The 17,716-nt window shown below is 43.5% G+C and overlaps 1 protein-coding gene across 1 annotated transcript in view; it reads right to left on the bottom strand.

The window, feature by feature from the left end:
- LOC108522727 (E3 ubiquitin-protein ligase HECW1-like) overlaps positions 1-17,716 on the bottom strand; it is a 267,461-nt gene that overhangs the window by 46,742 nt on the left and 203,003 nt on the right. Inside the window, exons 3-4 of the mRNA XM_017863105.1 lie at positions 14,024-14,348; positions 5,802-5,909 (exon numbers count right to left, since the gene is read on the bottom strand). Of these exons, the coding sequence (XP_017718594.1) occupies positions 5,802-5,909; positions 14,024-14,348 (433 nt within the window). The remainder of the gene's footprint in view (positions 1-5,801; positions 5,910-14,023; positions 14,349-17,716) is intronic.

The raw sequence follows: 17,716 nt of genomic DNA on the forward strand, positions 1-17,716 counted from the left end.
ATAATCAGGAGCCCCTGTGTGTTTTTAAAATATGGGATGATGATTTAAATGGGATGAATGCCCTTGTAAGAGAGGTTGAAGGGGTGTGCCAGCCCCTTTGGCCCCTTTGGTCCTATGTAGACACAGCAAGAGGGCACCGTCTTTGAAGCTGAGCAGGCCCTCAGCAGAAGCGGAATCTGTTGGCACTGTGATCATGGACTTCCCAGCCTTTAGAAATGTGAGAAATAAATTTCTATTACTTATGAATTACCCAGTGTAAGGTATTTTGTTATAGTCCTGAATGGACTGAGACTGATGATGGCATATGGAAAAGGATTTGAAAATGATGTGCTAAAAAGGTTGAGGGGCATTCTTCTGATGGGTGCAGGGAATGATGAGACCACAGCAGGCAGCAATCTAGGTGTGCATCCAGCCAGGTTTCCACACGAGGAAGGGAGGGGAGAGATGGGCTGAGCCTGAGACTGACCGTGGAGGTGGGATGGGATCCGGGATGAGTGGTGCTGACTGGCGGGGGCAGGACACTAGGGCAAGGCACAGAGGTTGAAATTGACTCCAGATTTCTCGTTTATGCCTGGACAGCTGTGAAGAGGTGGTGCCCACGACAGTGACAACAACACAAGGGCGGGGGAGAAGGGCAGCCCCTTTGGCAGTGGTCTCTTTTTGCTGTAAGCAGAGGTCACTCCAGACACACTGCCCAGTTCTTCCTACTAAAACTGGATGAACAGGGAGGTACACAGAGCAGATCTGGACCAGGGATCAAGGCAGGATACCCTCTTTTCAGGATCACCTCATCTCAGTGTTCTGGAGCAATCCAAGCCCTGATTTGGAAGGACTCTGACAAAGTACACAATGAACAATGACTGTGCTAGCTCCCTCTGAAGGTTCGAACGGGCCAGCAGAGCTCAAATGCATGTATTAAAAAATGATAATTGAGTTACTACAATAATACAGTATCATATGATTTTATAGGATGGGTCAACTTAAAATTTCACCAGTTCTGTCTTCTGTCAGTGTTAAAGTTTGTATCTTTACAGTTCTCATGTTATAGACATTGATACTACAGTCAAATAGGCAGGTGCCCCCTAGAGAAAAATTATGCCAGAGAATAAGAAACGATTCAGGTTTTTTTTCTTTAGTATTTTTATCAGGTATGTTACTCCTTGGAGAATGTAGAAAATATTTGTTTAAAATATTCCTAATTTGATGGTACTTTCAAAATCTGATTTAGTCAGACCATTAAAAATTGTACAAATCAATAGCAATTACCTACTTCTAATTGAATCATTATCCCCGAAGAAAAGTGCTGTTAGAACACTGTAGACTTCAGGTCATCTGCAGTATACCTCCACTCTCATAAAAAAGAAATAACAAAAGGAAAAAATAAAGGGAAACATAAACGCCAAAATAAAAGGAACACCTCATTTTATTTTATTATGTTGATCGAATCCCCAGGTAGAAAGAATGACCTTCTGTTGTACTTCGATGTTTAAAATCTGGCCAATGTTTAATGTTTACAAAATTATTTTTAATTTTAAGAGAGTATAATTTACCAATTAGATTAATTGTGTTTATTACTGCCGGGAGACTGCAAAGAGTCTTATTTTTAGTTCATAACAGAAGCTTCTGTAACCCTTTGGATCATATCTGGGATTCTGCATTTTTATTATAGCAAGAGGGCTTTAATGCTTGGATGTGTTAGGGAAGGATAGCCGTATCAGAACGTTTCGTTGACCCAATCTCTCCCTACTTGTTAATTTGGCACCTCTCAATCATACATTTTTTAAAACGCTCATTATTTCACATAACATATAAATTTATATAGCATCTTATATACAATTTTAATGCATTCAGACTCCTAAAGCTATAATTCATTATAGCATTTTATTGTATTTATATTAATATATGTGCCTTGAGTTAATACTCTAATCATTTGCAAACTCAAGCTTTGTCTTGATAAATTTTTACTTTTTGACAAATTATACTACATTAGTTTGATATATTTGCAAAATGTAAATACCTGCCTTTCCCATGTCACTTTTGTTGATATTCCCAAAACACTGGGACATTGCTAGTCCAACAGGTATATTGAGGACTGGCATCTTCTCAAGTCTGCACAACAACGTTTTTACAATGTCATTATCTAAAGTGTTCAATTTTCAGTTATTTGGAATATGCCTTCTGCAAGCCTTTTTTTTTTTTTTTTTGAGACAGAGTTTCACTCTTGTTGCCCAGGCTGGAGTGCAATGGCGTGATCTCGGCTCACTGCAACCTGCGACTCCCTGGTTCAAGTGATTCTCCTGCCTTAGCCTCTCGAGTAGCTGGGACTACAGGCACACACCACCATGCCTGGCTAATTTTTGTAGTTTTAGTAGAGACGGGGTTTCACCATGTTGGCCAGAGTGAAACGCTAGGTTGAACTTCTAACCTCAAGTGATCCGCCCGCCTAGGCCTCCCAAAGTGCTGGGATTACAGGCATGAGTCACGGCTCACGGTCAAGCCATTTGTTTTTATAGGATGCTGCTACTTGACCAAGTTTGAATATGCTTTCATTCAATTATGCCGATATTTCTGTACTATAAAGAGCTGATTTTATATTATAAAGTATTTTTGTTGTTGTTGTTTTTGTTTTATGAGACAGGGTCTCACCCTGTCGCCCAGGCTGGAGTTTAGTGGTGCTATCATAGCTCACTGCAGCCTCAACTTCCTGGGTACAGGTGATGGTCCCACCTCAGCCTCCCAAGTAGCTGGGACTACAGGCACACATCATCATATGTGGCTAGTTTTTTGTAGAGGTGGGGTTTTGCCATGTTTCCCAGGCTAGTCTTGAACTCCTGGGCTCAAGCAATCTGCCTGCCCTGGCCTCCCAAAGCTGGGATTACAGGTGTGAGCTACCATGCCCGGCCTATGATGTCTTTCTAGTGATATTTAAAGTGTGTTTTCATACTGCCCATGAAGACAATTATGTGAAACGGTTATTTGGAATAAATATACAATAAATGCTCTCTATATGTTACAGAAATCTTTAAAAATTGCCTTGAAGGGAATGGCACTAGGGCTGGATTAATTTATAACACGAATTCTCCCTTTTTGGTGTGTTGGCTCATGCAAATGAGGAGATAGTCAGGAAATCATATAGTATCAAAGTGTAGAAGGGATGTGGCTTTATGGGATATGGTCACTGCCCCTTGAGACTGAGTCAGGTATATTGAAATTACCATCCAGAGATTTCCTCTTACTCAATATTTATCTTCCTGACTTAAAAAGATAAAAACTTGCAGGTTGTGTTTGTGCCAGCACCATTGAGAACTGCTACTTTACTGTGACCTTAAAATGGGTTCTTATGTCTATTTCTCAATTAATTAGAACCCAAAGGGAAAAAGTGGGTGCATAGTAAGAAAGAAAAACCTCTCTTACCAAACTTCCATTGTAGGTTTGTGTACACATTTGATTGTTATGTCTAACAATCATTACTCATGCAAGTTTTATCCTTTCCATTCTTATTGAAATTTAGGAGGTTTATATTAGGTACCACTTGCTGTAGCCATCTTTACACCCCAAACAAGCCCATATTTCCTATGCTGAATGATGCTATTTGTTGGGTAATGGGAGAGGTCAGCATGACTAGGGTGAAGGGTGTCTGCTGGGGAGGATGGAGAAGTAGGGCTGTGGGCTGAGGGTGAGTTTATGTTGGGGCTTGCCAGCTAAGCAGAGAGATTGCAGCTGATGCAGTAGGAAAGAGGAGCCATGGAGCTTTGGGGCAGATGGTAGCAGAACTGGGTTTAAGGGATTTTTCCTGGCATGGATTAGAGAGGAGAAAAGCCAGAGCCAGGGAGATAAGTAAAGAAAAGAAATTCTGGCCAGGTGCGGTGGCTCACGCCTGTAATCCCAGCACTTTGGGAGGCCGAGGCAGGTGGATTGCCTGAGGTCAGGGGTTCGAGACCAGCCTGGCTAACATTCTGAAACCCCGTCTCTACTAAAAATACAAAAAATTGTGGCGGGTGCCTGTAATCCCAGCTACTTGGGAGGCTGAGTCAGGAGAATCCCTTGAACCTGGGAGGCAGAGGCTGCAGTGAGCCGAGATCGTGCCATTGCACTCCAGCCTGGGCCACAAGAACAGAACTCTGTCTCAAAAAAGAGAAAAGAAATTCTCTTGCTGGGAGTTTTATGATGCCAATCTCAAATACAAGAGCCAGAAACCATATCTTCTAAAATCATGTTCCCTCTACACCCTGATAGCATAAAAAATTCCTCATTGTTTATTCATTCTGCATGAGCCAACACAAAAAAGAGCTATTGGTGTCATTGCTGGGAGCAGAGATACCATAAGTTTCTTCAAAGACCGACACCAGGACTTTCATCTTCACATCTGTAGTCCTTGGAATATAGTAGGTCTTACAAAAACATTTGTCAAGGGAGTGAATGAAAATAAAAAAGTGAATGAAAATGAAAGCAAAATATACTTGAGGATATAGTTTTTCTTGGACCACAAGTTAAATGCCAATGGATAACTTCAGATTCCTAGCCATGCACCTTTTCCTCTGAGAACTGGATAGCTGGAATAACAGACCACTCCATTTCCTTTCTGACATGCCACATTGAATGAACATCTGCTAAGAACCAGAAAGTGCATGAAGAAGTTTGTCCATGAAATCACTCCATACCCAAGTGGAGGAGAAGCAGCTGTGGACTGAAGGTAAGCTGTGCATTTCCTCAACTGGCAAATGTCAAGCCCATAATCTGAGCTTCGTATGTAGGAAATACCTATACATGAAGCCCATCTAGGTATTTCCTCATGCAATAAGAAATACACCAGTATGGGGAGCCATGAAAAAAGCCTGCCATAACTCTGATAATGATTTATTTTCAAAGGCAGAAGAAAATTTTAGAAAACATATACATAGCTGGGCACGGTGGCTCAAGCCTGTAATCCCAGCAATTTGGGAGGCCGAGACGGGCGGATCACAAGGTCAGGAGATCGAGACCATCCTGGCTAACACAGTGAAACCCCGTCTCTACTAAAAAAAAATACAAAAAAAAAAAAAAAAACTAGCCGGGCGAGGTGGCGGCGCCTGTAGTCCCAGCTACTCAGGAGACTGAGGCAGGAGAATGGCGTAAACCCGGGAGGCGGAGCTTGCAGTGAGCTGAGATCCGGCCACTGCACTCCAGCCTGGGCGACAGAGTGAGACTCCGTCTCAAAAAAAAAAAAAAAAAAAGAAAACATATACATAAGATACATGACAGCAAGTTTATACATCCAAAAATGTCAGTAGATTAAAAATCAAAGAAATATGATGGCAGTACCAATGTCTCACAGCCCTCCAGAGGAGCTGTGGCTAGAGCCAAAGGTCAGAGCAAAATGTGGAAAATCACTGACAGACTGGCACCATGGGCAGGAAGCCTTGAAGGACTGGGTCAAGCAAAGGCAGAACTGGAGGGCAGGATGCCTGTTGAGAAGACCTGATCTAACTGTGGCTACATTGGAGACGTCCCCGGAGGAGTTATGGAGTGAAAGTTAAGGGACCTGAGCCAAAGGGTCCCAAGTCCAGGGGCTTATGTATAGGAACCAACTCTTCCTTGGTATTAAAGGGGCAGCCCTCTGGGCTGGTTGGGTGACTTTTACCCAACGGCCCTAGACCTCACCACTCACTACTGAACATATTTTTAAGGATCTCTTTAAATCTACACCTCTTTTTTAGAGGGCCCATTTCCTAGTGGAGGCAGTGCAGCAGAACAAATAATGAAACAGTTGAATTCTGCTTCATCCATGTCTGCCAAGCCACAAGAATGGTAAAGATACTCACGTTCCACAAAGTACGAGCTGGCATCAATCTTCCAGATGATCTGGCCCCGATGAGAACCATTGACTCCACGGTTCTTATAGTCCAGAAAGTTTTCGGACAAGACCTCATCTATATTCCCAGAGGAAGAAAGCAGAGCAGAGAAACATATCAGTTAACAGCATATTTAGGGGAATAAAAGAAAACAAGCAAAGGATACAAATGCTGCTTCCATCTCAACAGAAGAGAGCGCACCTGGAATCAGAGAGCAGGAAGCATCCCAAGACGCCATTGGGACCAAACGCTTTTTATGCAGGGATCTCCTCCCAACCCCATAGCACTCCTGGCAGGAGATCATCTAGCTGGTTCTGGAACACCTCCAGAAACAGAGAAATAATTACTGCTATTGCGGTTCACTTCACTTTTAAATAGCTCTTCCATGTGTGAAAGCTCAGTGTGAAAATCTTCCTTCTAAAGCTTCTATGAACCAATTTGAGACTGGGGGTGAGACATAAAGAAAGTCTCCATTTGGGGTCTAGTTCTCATGGACTCCACCTCGAATCATCTCTCCTCCCACCTGGGCATCACCACCATCCTACACATGGTCGCACCCATGAACTTATCCATCCATCCATCATGCACTCATGCATCCGTTGTTCATTCAGCAGCTGAAATCCAACCATCTGCCAGATGCTGGGGAAGGTGCAGGGGCTGTGGTGTTGGGCAAAACCAGTATGGTCTCTTCTGAACCAAAGCTTACAAACAATTGAGAAGACAAAGTGTAAACACTAAGCAAAGGAATAAATGTTTGATTGTAACTTGTGATAAGAGTTGGAAAGGAGGCCAGGCATGGTGGCTCACACCTGTAATCCCAGCACTTTGAGAGGCCGAGGTGGGCAGATCACCTGAGGTCAGGAGTTTGAGCAGCCTGGCCAACATGGTGAAACACCTGTTTCCACTTTAAAAAAAAAAAATTACAAAAATTAGCCAGGCATGGTGGCAGGCACCTGTAATCTCAGGTATTTGGGAGGTTGAGGCAGGAGAATTGCTTGAACCTGGGAGGTGGAGGTTTCAGTGAACCGAGATCATGTCCAGCCTGTTTACAGAGTGAGACTCTGTCTCGTCAAAATAAAAAAAAAAAAAAAAAAAAAAAAAAGAAAGGAAAAGAACAGGGTGCTGTGATAGAGTGACAAGGAAGGAGGCCAGGGAGTAGGGTAGGGGGGTGGTCAGGAGAGCGCTAAGGGAGGAGACGAAGCCTGGGAGGAGCTCTGGGTGACTGTGTGCTTTCACCTCTTGCTGTTCTCTGTTCATCACTTTGCAACCCATCAATGTCCTCTTTAAAACCAGTGCCCAGAGAGAAATGCAGCATTCTTGGGGAGGACAGATCTGAGAATACCAAGCTGCCTGTTACCTTCTTGGTTCCAGACCCCACACTTTCAGTGCAGACTAAGACATGGATGTGACTTTTACCCTGATCTTCTACGGAGCCCTTGTAGTTTCCACTTCACCAGAAATAATTTGAGCTAGATGGATCTGAGGCTATGGGGAAAACCAAGTGTTGAGAGTCCAAATCCACTGTAGGGGCTGGAGGGACAACCTGGGCAAGGGCACCCGAGGGCAGGCCCAGAGCCCCAGCTCTGCAGAGAGCCCTTCTCATGATTGCCCTTTTCTCTCCTGACACCCTGTGGTTCACATGCTGCATCTGGCTGGACTGAGAAAACAGGCAGAGATGAAGTGCAAAAAGCACTGAGCTTGAGGCCAAAGGGCCCAGCTCTTGAGGCCTTTTGTGCCATTTGCCAATAGTGTCACTTCTATAGTCTTTCCTCATCTGCAAAGTGGGGAGTAGTAATAACTTCAGTCTTACAGGGGAGCACTAAATGAGATAACTGTAAGCATACTTGTAATCTGCTATGTGGATTGCACATTTTAGGCTGCCCCTTCTCTGGCAAAAAAATGACTGGGCAAATGAACACTCATTACTGATAAGAACTGTTTGTATCCTTTGGAAAATCACTTGTTTGCAAAATTTGCCTGTCTTTTTATTCACAGTGTGTGCTCACAGCCCTGCTTGGGTTACCAAGAAGATTGCATAATACATCTTTTACAGTAATTGCCTCATTTCTGCAAAAAGGCGTAATATTTTGCTAGCTCCCTGGGTCTTCAGCACAGATATAACAAGTCTCACACCCAGGTAGAAATTTGCCTCATTATAGCAGTTCTCCAAGGGGTGGTATTTCCCTGAATTTCTCCACTCTGACCACTGGGATATTCCCTTTAATGGTCATGGTGGGATTTATAGACAATAACACCTGGAAGAAGGATGTTCATTCATGCATGAGATAGTGGGTACTGGGTACTTTGTTCTGTTCCAGACATTGTGCTAAACCCTGGGGATACACTGGTGAACAAGACACGGTCTGTGTTCAGGCAGTTTCTAATATATTTGGAGATTTATTCAAAAAAACAGGTAATTTCGATAGAATATAGAATGTACAAAAGGGGATTAATTATCAAGGAACCACAGGAACATGAATGAGAAAAGGATGAAGGGGAGGTGGGAAGAATCAGAAAAGGATGATGAGGATGGCAAAACACACACACACACACATACACACATTAATGAGAAAAACATATTTTGCTGTAGACATTTAAACACAATACATTTTAAAGGACTGGTCACTGGTCTTGGTAAGCATCCCCTTCCCTCACACTAACAATAACATTTAATCACAAATATCATGCAAGAAAAATAGAATAGTCTGTATTCTTGCCTGGGCCATCTGGGCTGAGAGGTCAAACCCTTCCCCAGAGGCATTTGTTACAAGTTGTTAGAAAAGTTACTAATCTTTGCTTAGGAATCAAAATGCATTGACAGGGTCAGTTGCAGAAATCCAAAATCAGTCTACATATTTTATACAGAAAGGGATTTAATGCAGGGAATTCGGGGCTGGAGAAGTGGACTCTAGGCAGTGCCTCTGGAATCAGGATAACTGCCTAACTGGCTCTCCAATGAGGCTGATGCCTTTGTCTCACTCACAAGGGCTGCCCTGGGACCTGCTGAATATGACTGCTCAGTACAGTCACTGCAATCTGGAGAGCAGATGGCTGCTGTCCAGGCCATGGCGGCTGCCTCTCCACCCATGAAGACAGTGATCAGCCAGTGGCAAGCGGAGTAGGTCACTGCCTGCCCCCACCTCCACTGCCTGTTGGTGTCCAGGAAGCTAGAGAGTAGACTCAGGACACTGCTGCAGAAAAGCTCCATTTCTCAAGGCCATGCTTGTAGCAGCCACAGGCTCAAGAGCAGGATCCCCACATTTCACATATTCACCTTCCTGATCTTGCACAGGTGCAGCTAAATGAATCGAATTTGCATCCAGAACATGGTTGCACAGGAGTCTGGGAAATGTAAATTTAGAGGATCAGATTCTGCACTAGGGGAAGGCACAGGAGATGAGAGGAGAGAGGAGAGTAGAGGGGAGGAGGCAGGAAGAGAGAGGAGAGGAGGGGAGGGGAAAGAAGCGGAGGGAGGGGAAGGAAGGGGAGGGAAGGGGAGAGGAGAGGAGAGGAGAAGGGGGAGGGGAGGGGAGGAGAGAGGAGGGGAAAGGAGAACTGGAATGGACACTGTGGCCAAGCCACACTCTCCACATCAGTGTGGAATGGGTGCTCTGGGCTCTCTACCATGAGGCTGTTATTTTCTGCATTCTTGTTATGATGGAAGCCTCTTTGTGGGAGCAATATTACATCCCCTTTGAGGCAGGAAGCTTACATCTACCATTACTATGTGATCTTAGGCAGTTTATTTAATCATTCACTACAAAATGGGGATTAAATACTCTAAGTACCTACCTCAAAATCTTGTTGAAAGGATTCCTTGAGTTAATATAGCTAGTGATCTTAGACCAGTGTCCAACATCTAAAAAGCAGCTATTTCTGCTTAGAGTCTGGGCTAAAAATAGGGCCCTCTATTGCAAATCCCTATGATACTTACTATGTAAAACCATTAATAATAACTTGAAGCACTAGCTCACATCAGTACTAAGATTTTGTCATCGTACATTTTGTACAGAACATGTAGAGATCAGTTCCTCAAGAAAAGATTATATTTTCTGAGTGGTATGCATTTCCTCTGGTGTGTAGAATCCTACCACCTGCTCCTCATTTTATAATAGAGAAAGGAAAAGGATCTTTGTGGATTATTAAAATTTTAATCAGAAAGTTCTAATGAAGCTTACAGAAACAGACATACCTAAGAAACAAGTAATATATTTTCTCTTGATTTGTCTTCAAAATAAAACTTGTAGCTATGGTTTCCATGCCACAAGCTATAATAGAAGAGTGGATAACAAACACGCTATTGCTGTTAGGAGTGGAATAAGCAAGTGAGCCTATAACTGATTAAAAGAGAGAATCAGTATACTACCCAGGTCTCCTACACCCATCAGAAAAAAGATATGGCTTCCATTTTCAGAGTAATTCATGCTTTCTGACAACCAAATCTTGGGAAAAAATCTCCGAGGATTCTCCCACTGTGGCTGGACCATGACTTCACTAAATAATGGGACAGGGCCGGGTGCGGTGGCTCACTCCTTTAATCCCAGGAGTTTGGGAGGCTGAGGTGGGTGGATCACCTGAGGTCAGGAGTTTGAGACCAGCCTGGCCAACATGATGAAACCCCATCTCTACTAAAAGCAGAAAAATCAGCCAGGGGTGGTGGTGCATGCCTGTAATCCCAGCTACTTGAGAGGCTGAGTCAGAAGAATCGCTTGAACCTGGGAGGCAGAGGTTGCAGTGAGCTGGGATCATGCCATTGTACTCCAGCCTGGGCAACAGAGCGAGACTCCATCTCAAAATAATGATGATGGTAATAATAATAATAATAATGGGACGGGAGATATGGGGAGAATCTACTTGTCTTTCTTACTACTAAGCCAATGATGTAGAAGCTCCATTCTCTTGTAGAAACAGGGACTCTAAGCATAAAGTGATAGAGGAGCTCCTAAAAATCAATACCACTTTCTCCCCTTCTGTGGCCTTTCCTTCACATTGTTTCTTTGGACACACGAATTCTGTTTGTGCCTTAACTGAGAAATACAGCTTCTGCTCTTCTAGATTCTAATAGGGTGCCTGATGTAAAGGAAAAACTTTAATTCTTCAAGAGTTGGGTTCCATAAATCAGCAGCCACACTTCACCCTCTACATTCAGGTATCTTCCCCCTCTTATGGCAGAACAGCCCTATTTGCTTTAAGAGCTCTAGAAGTCCTACCATGCTGAAAGCATCACACCCCTGGCCTCCGCTGGACATTTGATGGCACACTGATGTGCCATGGTCCATACCCAACACTGCACCACAATGATGTGCTACTCCTGTGGCAGCATGAGTCTTGAGCCAGGGGAGGCAGCTGTGCGACTGTGGGAGCCACTGACTCGACATCTCCTCATTCATGAAATGACAGATGAGATGAAATCACTGTCTCTACATTTCTCGGCCTAGATCTCTGATTTGATCTCTGGCAAAGCATGACAAATGTGGAAGATAAGCTACTAAGGACTTACACATTATTGACTTTTAAGATTCACAGACAATTTCAGATTTGGAAGTTATTTTTGAAATGCTATGCCATTGAAAGTGTTGGCATTTTGCATTACATAACTTCACAGTTATATATGTGTAGCTACAATGAGAATAACAAACTGTCAAATTAAGGTTCTAGAATGATGAGTTGTGGTTACTTTTATCTCAGTCAAAATGTCATGTTAACACCAGATCTTATTCATTCATGGAGTTTCGTAATACCTGATACAGCTACCCACCCCCTCCTCTATCTCCCTCTTCTTTTGTTCTCTCCAGTCTCCTGGTTGTCCTGCCTCTTCACCACCTCCTCCTCTTCTGTTTGAGTTCCTCGTCTGCCTCTCCCCTGCCCCTCTCTCACTGTGACTATCTGGTGCTCTCTTTCTGTACACAGCACTGGAGTGAGCTTATCCACCCCCAAGATGTCTGTTACCCCAAATCTACAACCCTAGCTTGGATCCCTGGCTGAGCTTCAGACCCATTCATTCATTCACTGTGGACGCATGTCCCTCAGGTGTTCCACACTCAGTAATTCCATCTTGAGCTCATTACCTTCTCCCCAAACAGGCGTCTCTTCCAGTGGGTCCCTAACTTGAGGAATAGCATCAGCACTCATCAGCTGCGGGAAGATGCCCTTGTAAGGAGTTGACTCAAAACTAGATCTGGGCTGGGCGTGGTGGCTCATGCCTGTAATCTCAGCATTTTGGGAGGCTGAGGCTGAAGGATCACTTGAGCCCAGGAGTTTGAGCCTGGGCAATATAATGAGACTCTATCTCAATAAAAAACCAAACCAAAACAAACCAAACCAAAACCCTAGATTCAGAACCTAAACCTAATTACCTCAAGTGCTAAACAAAAATCATTCACGATGAAGGTCAGTATGGGTGGGAGGGGACTGTGGCAACACTGAAGGTCACAGGCCAGCCTAGGGAGGGTGCAGATGCTTAACTCCAGCTGATTAGAACCATGTGGTATCACAGGCTTAGGCTGCCAAATTGGAGGCTTTTGTGAAAGAAGCTAGAAAGTTGGGTTTCAACTTGAAACTTCTACATTTTAAGTGTGGATAATCAATCAAATTTAAAACAAAACAATGTAAATGAAACAAAATATGCAGCCGGGGGCAGTGGCTCACACCTGTAATCCCAGCACTATGGGAAGCTGAGGTGGGTGTATCACCTGAGGTTGGGGGTTTGAGACCAGCCTAACCAACATGGAGAAACCCCATCTCTACTAAAAATACAAAACTAGCCAGGTGTGGTGGCACATGCCTGTAATCCCAGCTACTTGGGAGGCTGAGGCAGGAGAATCACTTGAACCCGGGAGGCAGAGGTTGCAGTGAGCCGAGAGCATGCCATTGCACTCCAGCCTGGGCAACAAGATTGAAACTCTGTCTCAAAAAAAAAAAAAAAAAATGCTCGTTGGGCTGTTATTTTGCAATCTCTGTTCTTGAAGGGTAGTATCTACTTTTATTCAAGAACAATTTTTGTTTTTCAGAAACAAATTGAATTTTAACTTTTGGAAATCCAGTTTAGCTAGTCACAGCTATTTGTGTAAAAATTTCAACAATGTATGCATCTCCATCTTTACATTAATGTGTGTGTTATAGACATACTAACCAAGCTGATGGAAAAACCTTTAAGAGACCCAAGAATATTTCCCTGAGAACTAGTTAGTCAGATAAGATCCCCTTTATTTTATCAGAAAAACTGTCCAGGTTGTAAACTACTCATAACAATCCATTACTTTCTGTGATGTTAAATCTGGTGTTGTTTGTCTGAATGTGCAAATGTTGCAGAGCACAGCCTGAAGGCAGAAGGCCTGGCCTCAGATGGACCTGGTGTTGAATCTGTTGACTCTTGTGGCCTTCCAGCAATTATAACTTGACTTTTGGGTAAACACATCAATTTCCATGACAGCTGATTCTGTCACATAAAATGGATGAAATACATTTTTCATTTAAATTGGTTTTCATAATTACAAGATTTTCAAAAACAATCCATGGGAATGGTGAAACTTTCATAAAATAATTGCCTCAGCATCCAACTTATTTGCATAACTTGTTTTGTTTGCAAAGACTTGAGAAAATTCACATAGAACAATTTCTTCTGGTGAACTTTCAACTTTGGCACTTTCAAAATTTTGAATAAATCTCCACCTAAAGTAAGGCAAGTTAGCTTTCTCCAGCACCATGCCTGTATGCCTGTATGTATAATCCCAGGTTGTCTGTTGAATACAAAGCAGTAAGAATGTTGGAAGAGCTGGTGAAGATTACGCTGGAAACTGAAGTGAAATGACCTCCATGCAGGTGTGCTTACATGGGTTGGGCATATGGTGTTACTTTGTCTTATAAGCACATAGATTTAAAAACAGGCTTTGATATTAACTTATTCACAAGTAGAAGAGCTTCTATAGTTGCAAATGATAATGATGTTTGTGTTTAACCACACCTCACTCTGCTATATCTCATGATTTTCTTTCATGGAATAGAGATGGCAAGAGAGGCCTTATTATCCATTTTGCAGAAAAACAAGGTCATGCAATAGTGGTCTTCAGCGTGTTAGAATCTGGCATATAACACAGTTGCTTGTATATTTTAATTATATTGCAGGTTTATTAAAACGTGACAGCATATGTAAAAGTGAATTATGAACAATACACTTGGCACATTCTACTCACCAATGAGGTACATGCCAATCCAGTCCCCAGCGTCCACTTCCTCCTTTATGTCCCAGTGGATGATCAGGTCCTGAGAGTGCCCGATGGAGTAGTAGGAGCTGCTGACCATGAGCGTGGAGCGGCTGTCCGAGGTGACCAGGTCGGTGTCGCTGGTGGAGCGGGGAATGGTGACGCCATCATGGGGGCCGCCCCTGAGGTCCATGTTGTGGAACTGGTCGGGATTGTAGCTGTATCGGAGCGGCTCCTTGCACCGGCGTCGGCTCTGGGAGTTTCTAGAAGGAGACGCCATGGCGGCCAGGCCTAAAAACCTGTTCTGGTACAGATTCTGTGGGAGCAAAGAGACAGTGAGCAGGGTCAGGGCACGCCGGCCACTCAGTTGCTGTCATCACAGGAAAATGAAATATGTGCCGCGAGACACGCGCTGTGAGTGAGCTGCCCTGCTGGGCAGATCTGAAACATGGCATAGAGCATCTTCCTCGTGACAAAGGCTGCAGCTCTGGGTTCACACGGGGACAGCAAGAACAAAAACACGAGTGCACCAGGGTGTCCTGCGTTTCCGTGCTCTGTTGGAGTCTCTGCCTCTCCTGGCTCTAACCCACTTGATACCAGAAGGACTGGGATGTGTAGAATGACCCTGAAGGTGTGACTATTCCTCAACCAAACACCATCCCTCGAGTTCTCCAACACCAATTACATTGGATCTGATTTGATCCTTCTTTAAGGCAAACGATGATTATCATTATTAACCTCTGAGTGATCCCTGCAGCATTCAGGTCCCTACACACAGCCCAGAATTAGAAGTGGTCCCTGCTGGGTGAGGCAGTCACTCCTCTATTTACAATCTTTCACTCTACAGAATGCCTTCGGGCTGTATGAAGTTTCTATGAAGGATTTCAAACATCCTAATATGCTTTGAACACTACGATTTTCAATAAAATCCAATCTCAGAGGACTGTATCTCCCTTGGAGCCAGTGTTAGTGTAGAAAACATGGATGAGAAAAAGATGCATTTTTGTATTGTTTACAACTTTGAGCACTTAACATGAGCCAAGCTGATGCAGAGCAATAACTCGTTTTGGGCACAGATAGCTTTGAAAACACAGAAAGACAGGCAGCAAATAGAACTCACGCAGAGGATTTGTTTTTGAAACAAGCAGGGGTGATTCTGACTTCATCCAAGTATACTAAAATTGCGTTTAAATGAACATTTTTGGGGGGTCCTGGTTATTGAAGTTCATGTTGTTCCATATGTAGTTTTCAAGAAGAGAAGATTAAGGCCTAAAAAAGTGTTGACTCATGAAGTTTAGATCCCAGGAACTGTAACTTATTATGCACCTAATCAAATGCAAATTATTGACTTTTTGTTTACCAGCCATGATGAGCAGACTATGGCAACAGTGTACTCTTTCAGTTACATCAACATAGTTAGCAGTAATTTAGGCCTGCACTTTTTCCATCCTCCAAGACCAGGATGTTGTAAAAGGTCTATTAGCCTGAGAAAGCACAGTGTTGGCATTCTGAGTCTTGGTCCTCTATGGCCATGGGGCAGGCAGGCCCTTTCACTCATCTGTGTCTCCTGTTTGGAATTCCTTTGGCCCTACTGGTGGTTGCTGTAGAATTATAATGGGCAGGCAAGCCAGACTGCAAAAAGCATCTCATCACCCTAGTGGGACCATATTTCTTATTTTTTCAAAATGCTTGTCACTATAGCAGTATGAAAATAGATGGACCATGGTGTTGCCTGGAAACCATCCCTCCTCTCAGGAACACAGGCAAAGCGCTGAAGACCAGGGAAGCAGGAACCACCCACCTATCTCAAGGCACCATGGCTATTCTGGGCAGTTCAGGGAGGATCTCAGTAAACTGACACCCCTCCAGGAGGCGCTGACCAGAGACCTTTGTAAAATCCCCAAAACAGAAAGGCTGCTGCAACAGCACAAGGTTTGTTTAGTTCCCACATACCTTAAGTGGACTAATACCATCTTATAGTATTACAGAGATTCCAAATAATTATGAGTTAGACCATAATCAAAGCTGAGGCAACACCTACCAGCTTCCCAGTTGTGGGTCTATCCCTGGACAATTTAATCTTTCTGGACCTCGGTTTCCTCCTCTGTAAATGGGCTGTTGTCAGAATTTAATGAGACAGTAGTGCAAGTCAAGTTCTTAGTATAGTACGTGCTCAATAAATAAAAATCTCCTGCTAAGATAGTACTGGTAATGCTTTAGGAAGGAAACCTCACCGAGACATAGGGCCTGGGCACTCAGCCAGGCTCCGTCACTGAACAGGCTTCCTTCACGCCACCCCAGAGTCCTCACTCTTAAGTTCATGCATTAAATTCAAGAAACCCTCAGGTTTTCTTACAAAATCAAAGTACCAAGGATTAAACAGCCTAGTGTATTTGTAAAGGTGCTCTATAGACCGGTGTTCAGGGCAGAGGCTCCTTTATTTGTAAGGTTTACAACTGAGTAGGATTTTTTGCATTAATGCTGAAGAGCCTAAGATAAAGATTTTTATGTATGTGGTTTCCATCAGGGCCTCAAAAGGATTATAGGGTGTTTCTCTTTTGCTGAAGACAACAATTCTGCTATTGCATTTTTACTAAAATCCCCTGGAAACTAGAGAACTCTCCTGAAACTGTCAAATTATGCCAGTGATCACTATCCACACGGCGAGAGCAAAGGTAGAGAAGGGAACATTAGTCAAAGAAGACATTTGTCAGCAATTACTGGATTGGAACGATGATATTTGCCCGGGATAAGCGGGGCAGTCTCAAAGCTGTCCCTTGCACCCCAACCTCTCCCACCACCCTGTCTTTGCACACATCCTCCCCATTCCTACTTGCAGAGAGGATCTGCACTTCTGTGTCAGAATTATGCTCCAGCACCAACTCTGCTGTAACCGCTCCTTGCCTCCTTCCCATTCCCAAGAGTGGAACTTTCTGCTCCGTGATGCACAGGAATCCCATTCCCCTGCAGGGATTCTTAGGTACTGTGGCTAGTTGATCTGTCCACGTTCACTCCTACACTGTGAAGTTTTCTCCTCTGTATATCCCCTGTACCTTGCATAATTCCTGGCACGAAAAACCCCCAAAACTTTAATTTATAGAAATTATTTTATTCAATGATATCCCTTCTTGTTCCAGAAAGGGTTTAAGATGGCTTATAAAAATAGATAAAATGGCCGGGAGCGATGGTTCAGGCCTGTAATCCCAGCACTTTGGGAAGCCGAGGCAGGCAGATCACCTGAGGTCAGACGTTCAAGACCAGCCTGGCCAGCATGGTGAAACCCTATCTCTACTAAAAGTACAAAAATTAGCCGGGCATGGTGGTGGGCGCCTGTAATCCCAGCTACTTGGGAGGTTGACGCAGGAGAATCGCTGGAACCTGGGAGGCGGATGTTGCAGTGAACCAAGATTGTGCCACTGCACTCCTGGGCAACAAGAGTGAGACCCTGTCTCAAAAAAAAAGAAAAAATACAGAAAGGCATGATAATTTAGTAGTAGATGATACATAAGAGAAGAAAATAAAGATATGAACACAAAGTTAAGTAGGAAGGAAGTGGACTTAAAATTATATTCCATCATGTCCAAAACAGGTGTTTTTATTAAAGACTCACAACAGTTGCTCCTTTTATTTTAATTTCCCAGCTTTATTGAGGTATAATTGACAAATAAAATTGCATGATTTTAA

The sequence above is a fragment of the Rhinopithecus bieti genome, unplaced genomic scaffold (genome assembly GCF_001698545.2).
Source record: "Rhinopithecus bieti isolate Rb0 unplaced genomic scaffold, ASM169854v2 scaffold_65226, whole genome shotgun sequence".
Lineage (NCBI taxonomy): Eukaryota > Metazoa > Chordata > Mammalia > Primates > Cercopithecidae > Rhinopithecus > Rhinopithecus bieti.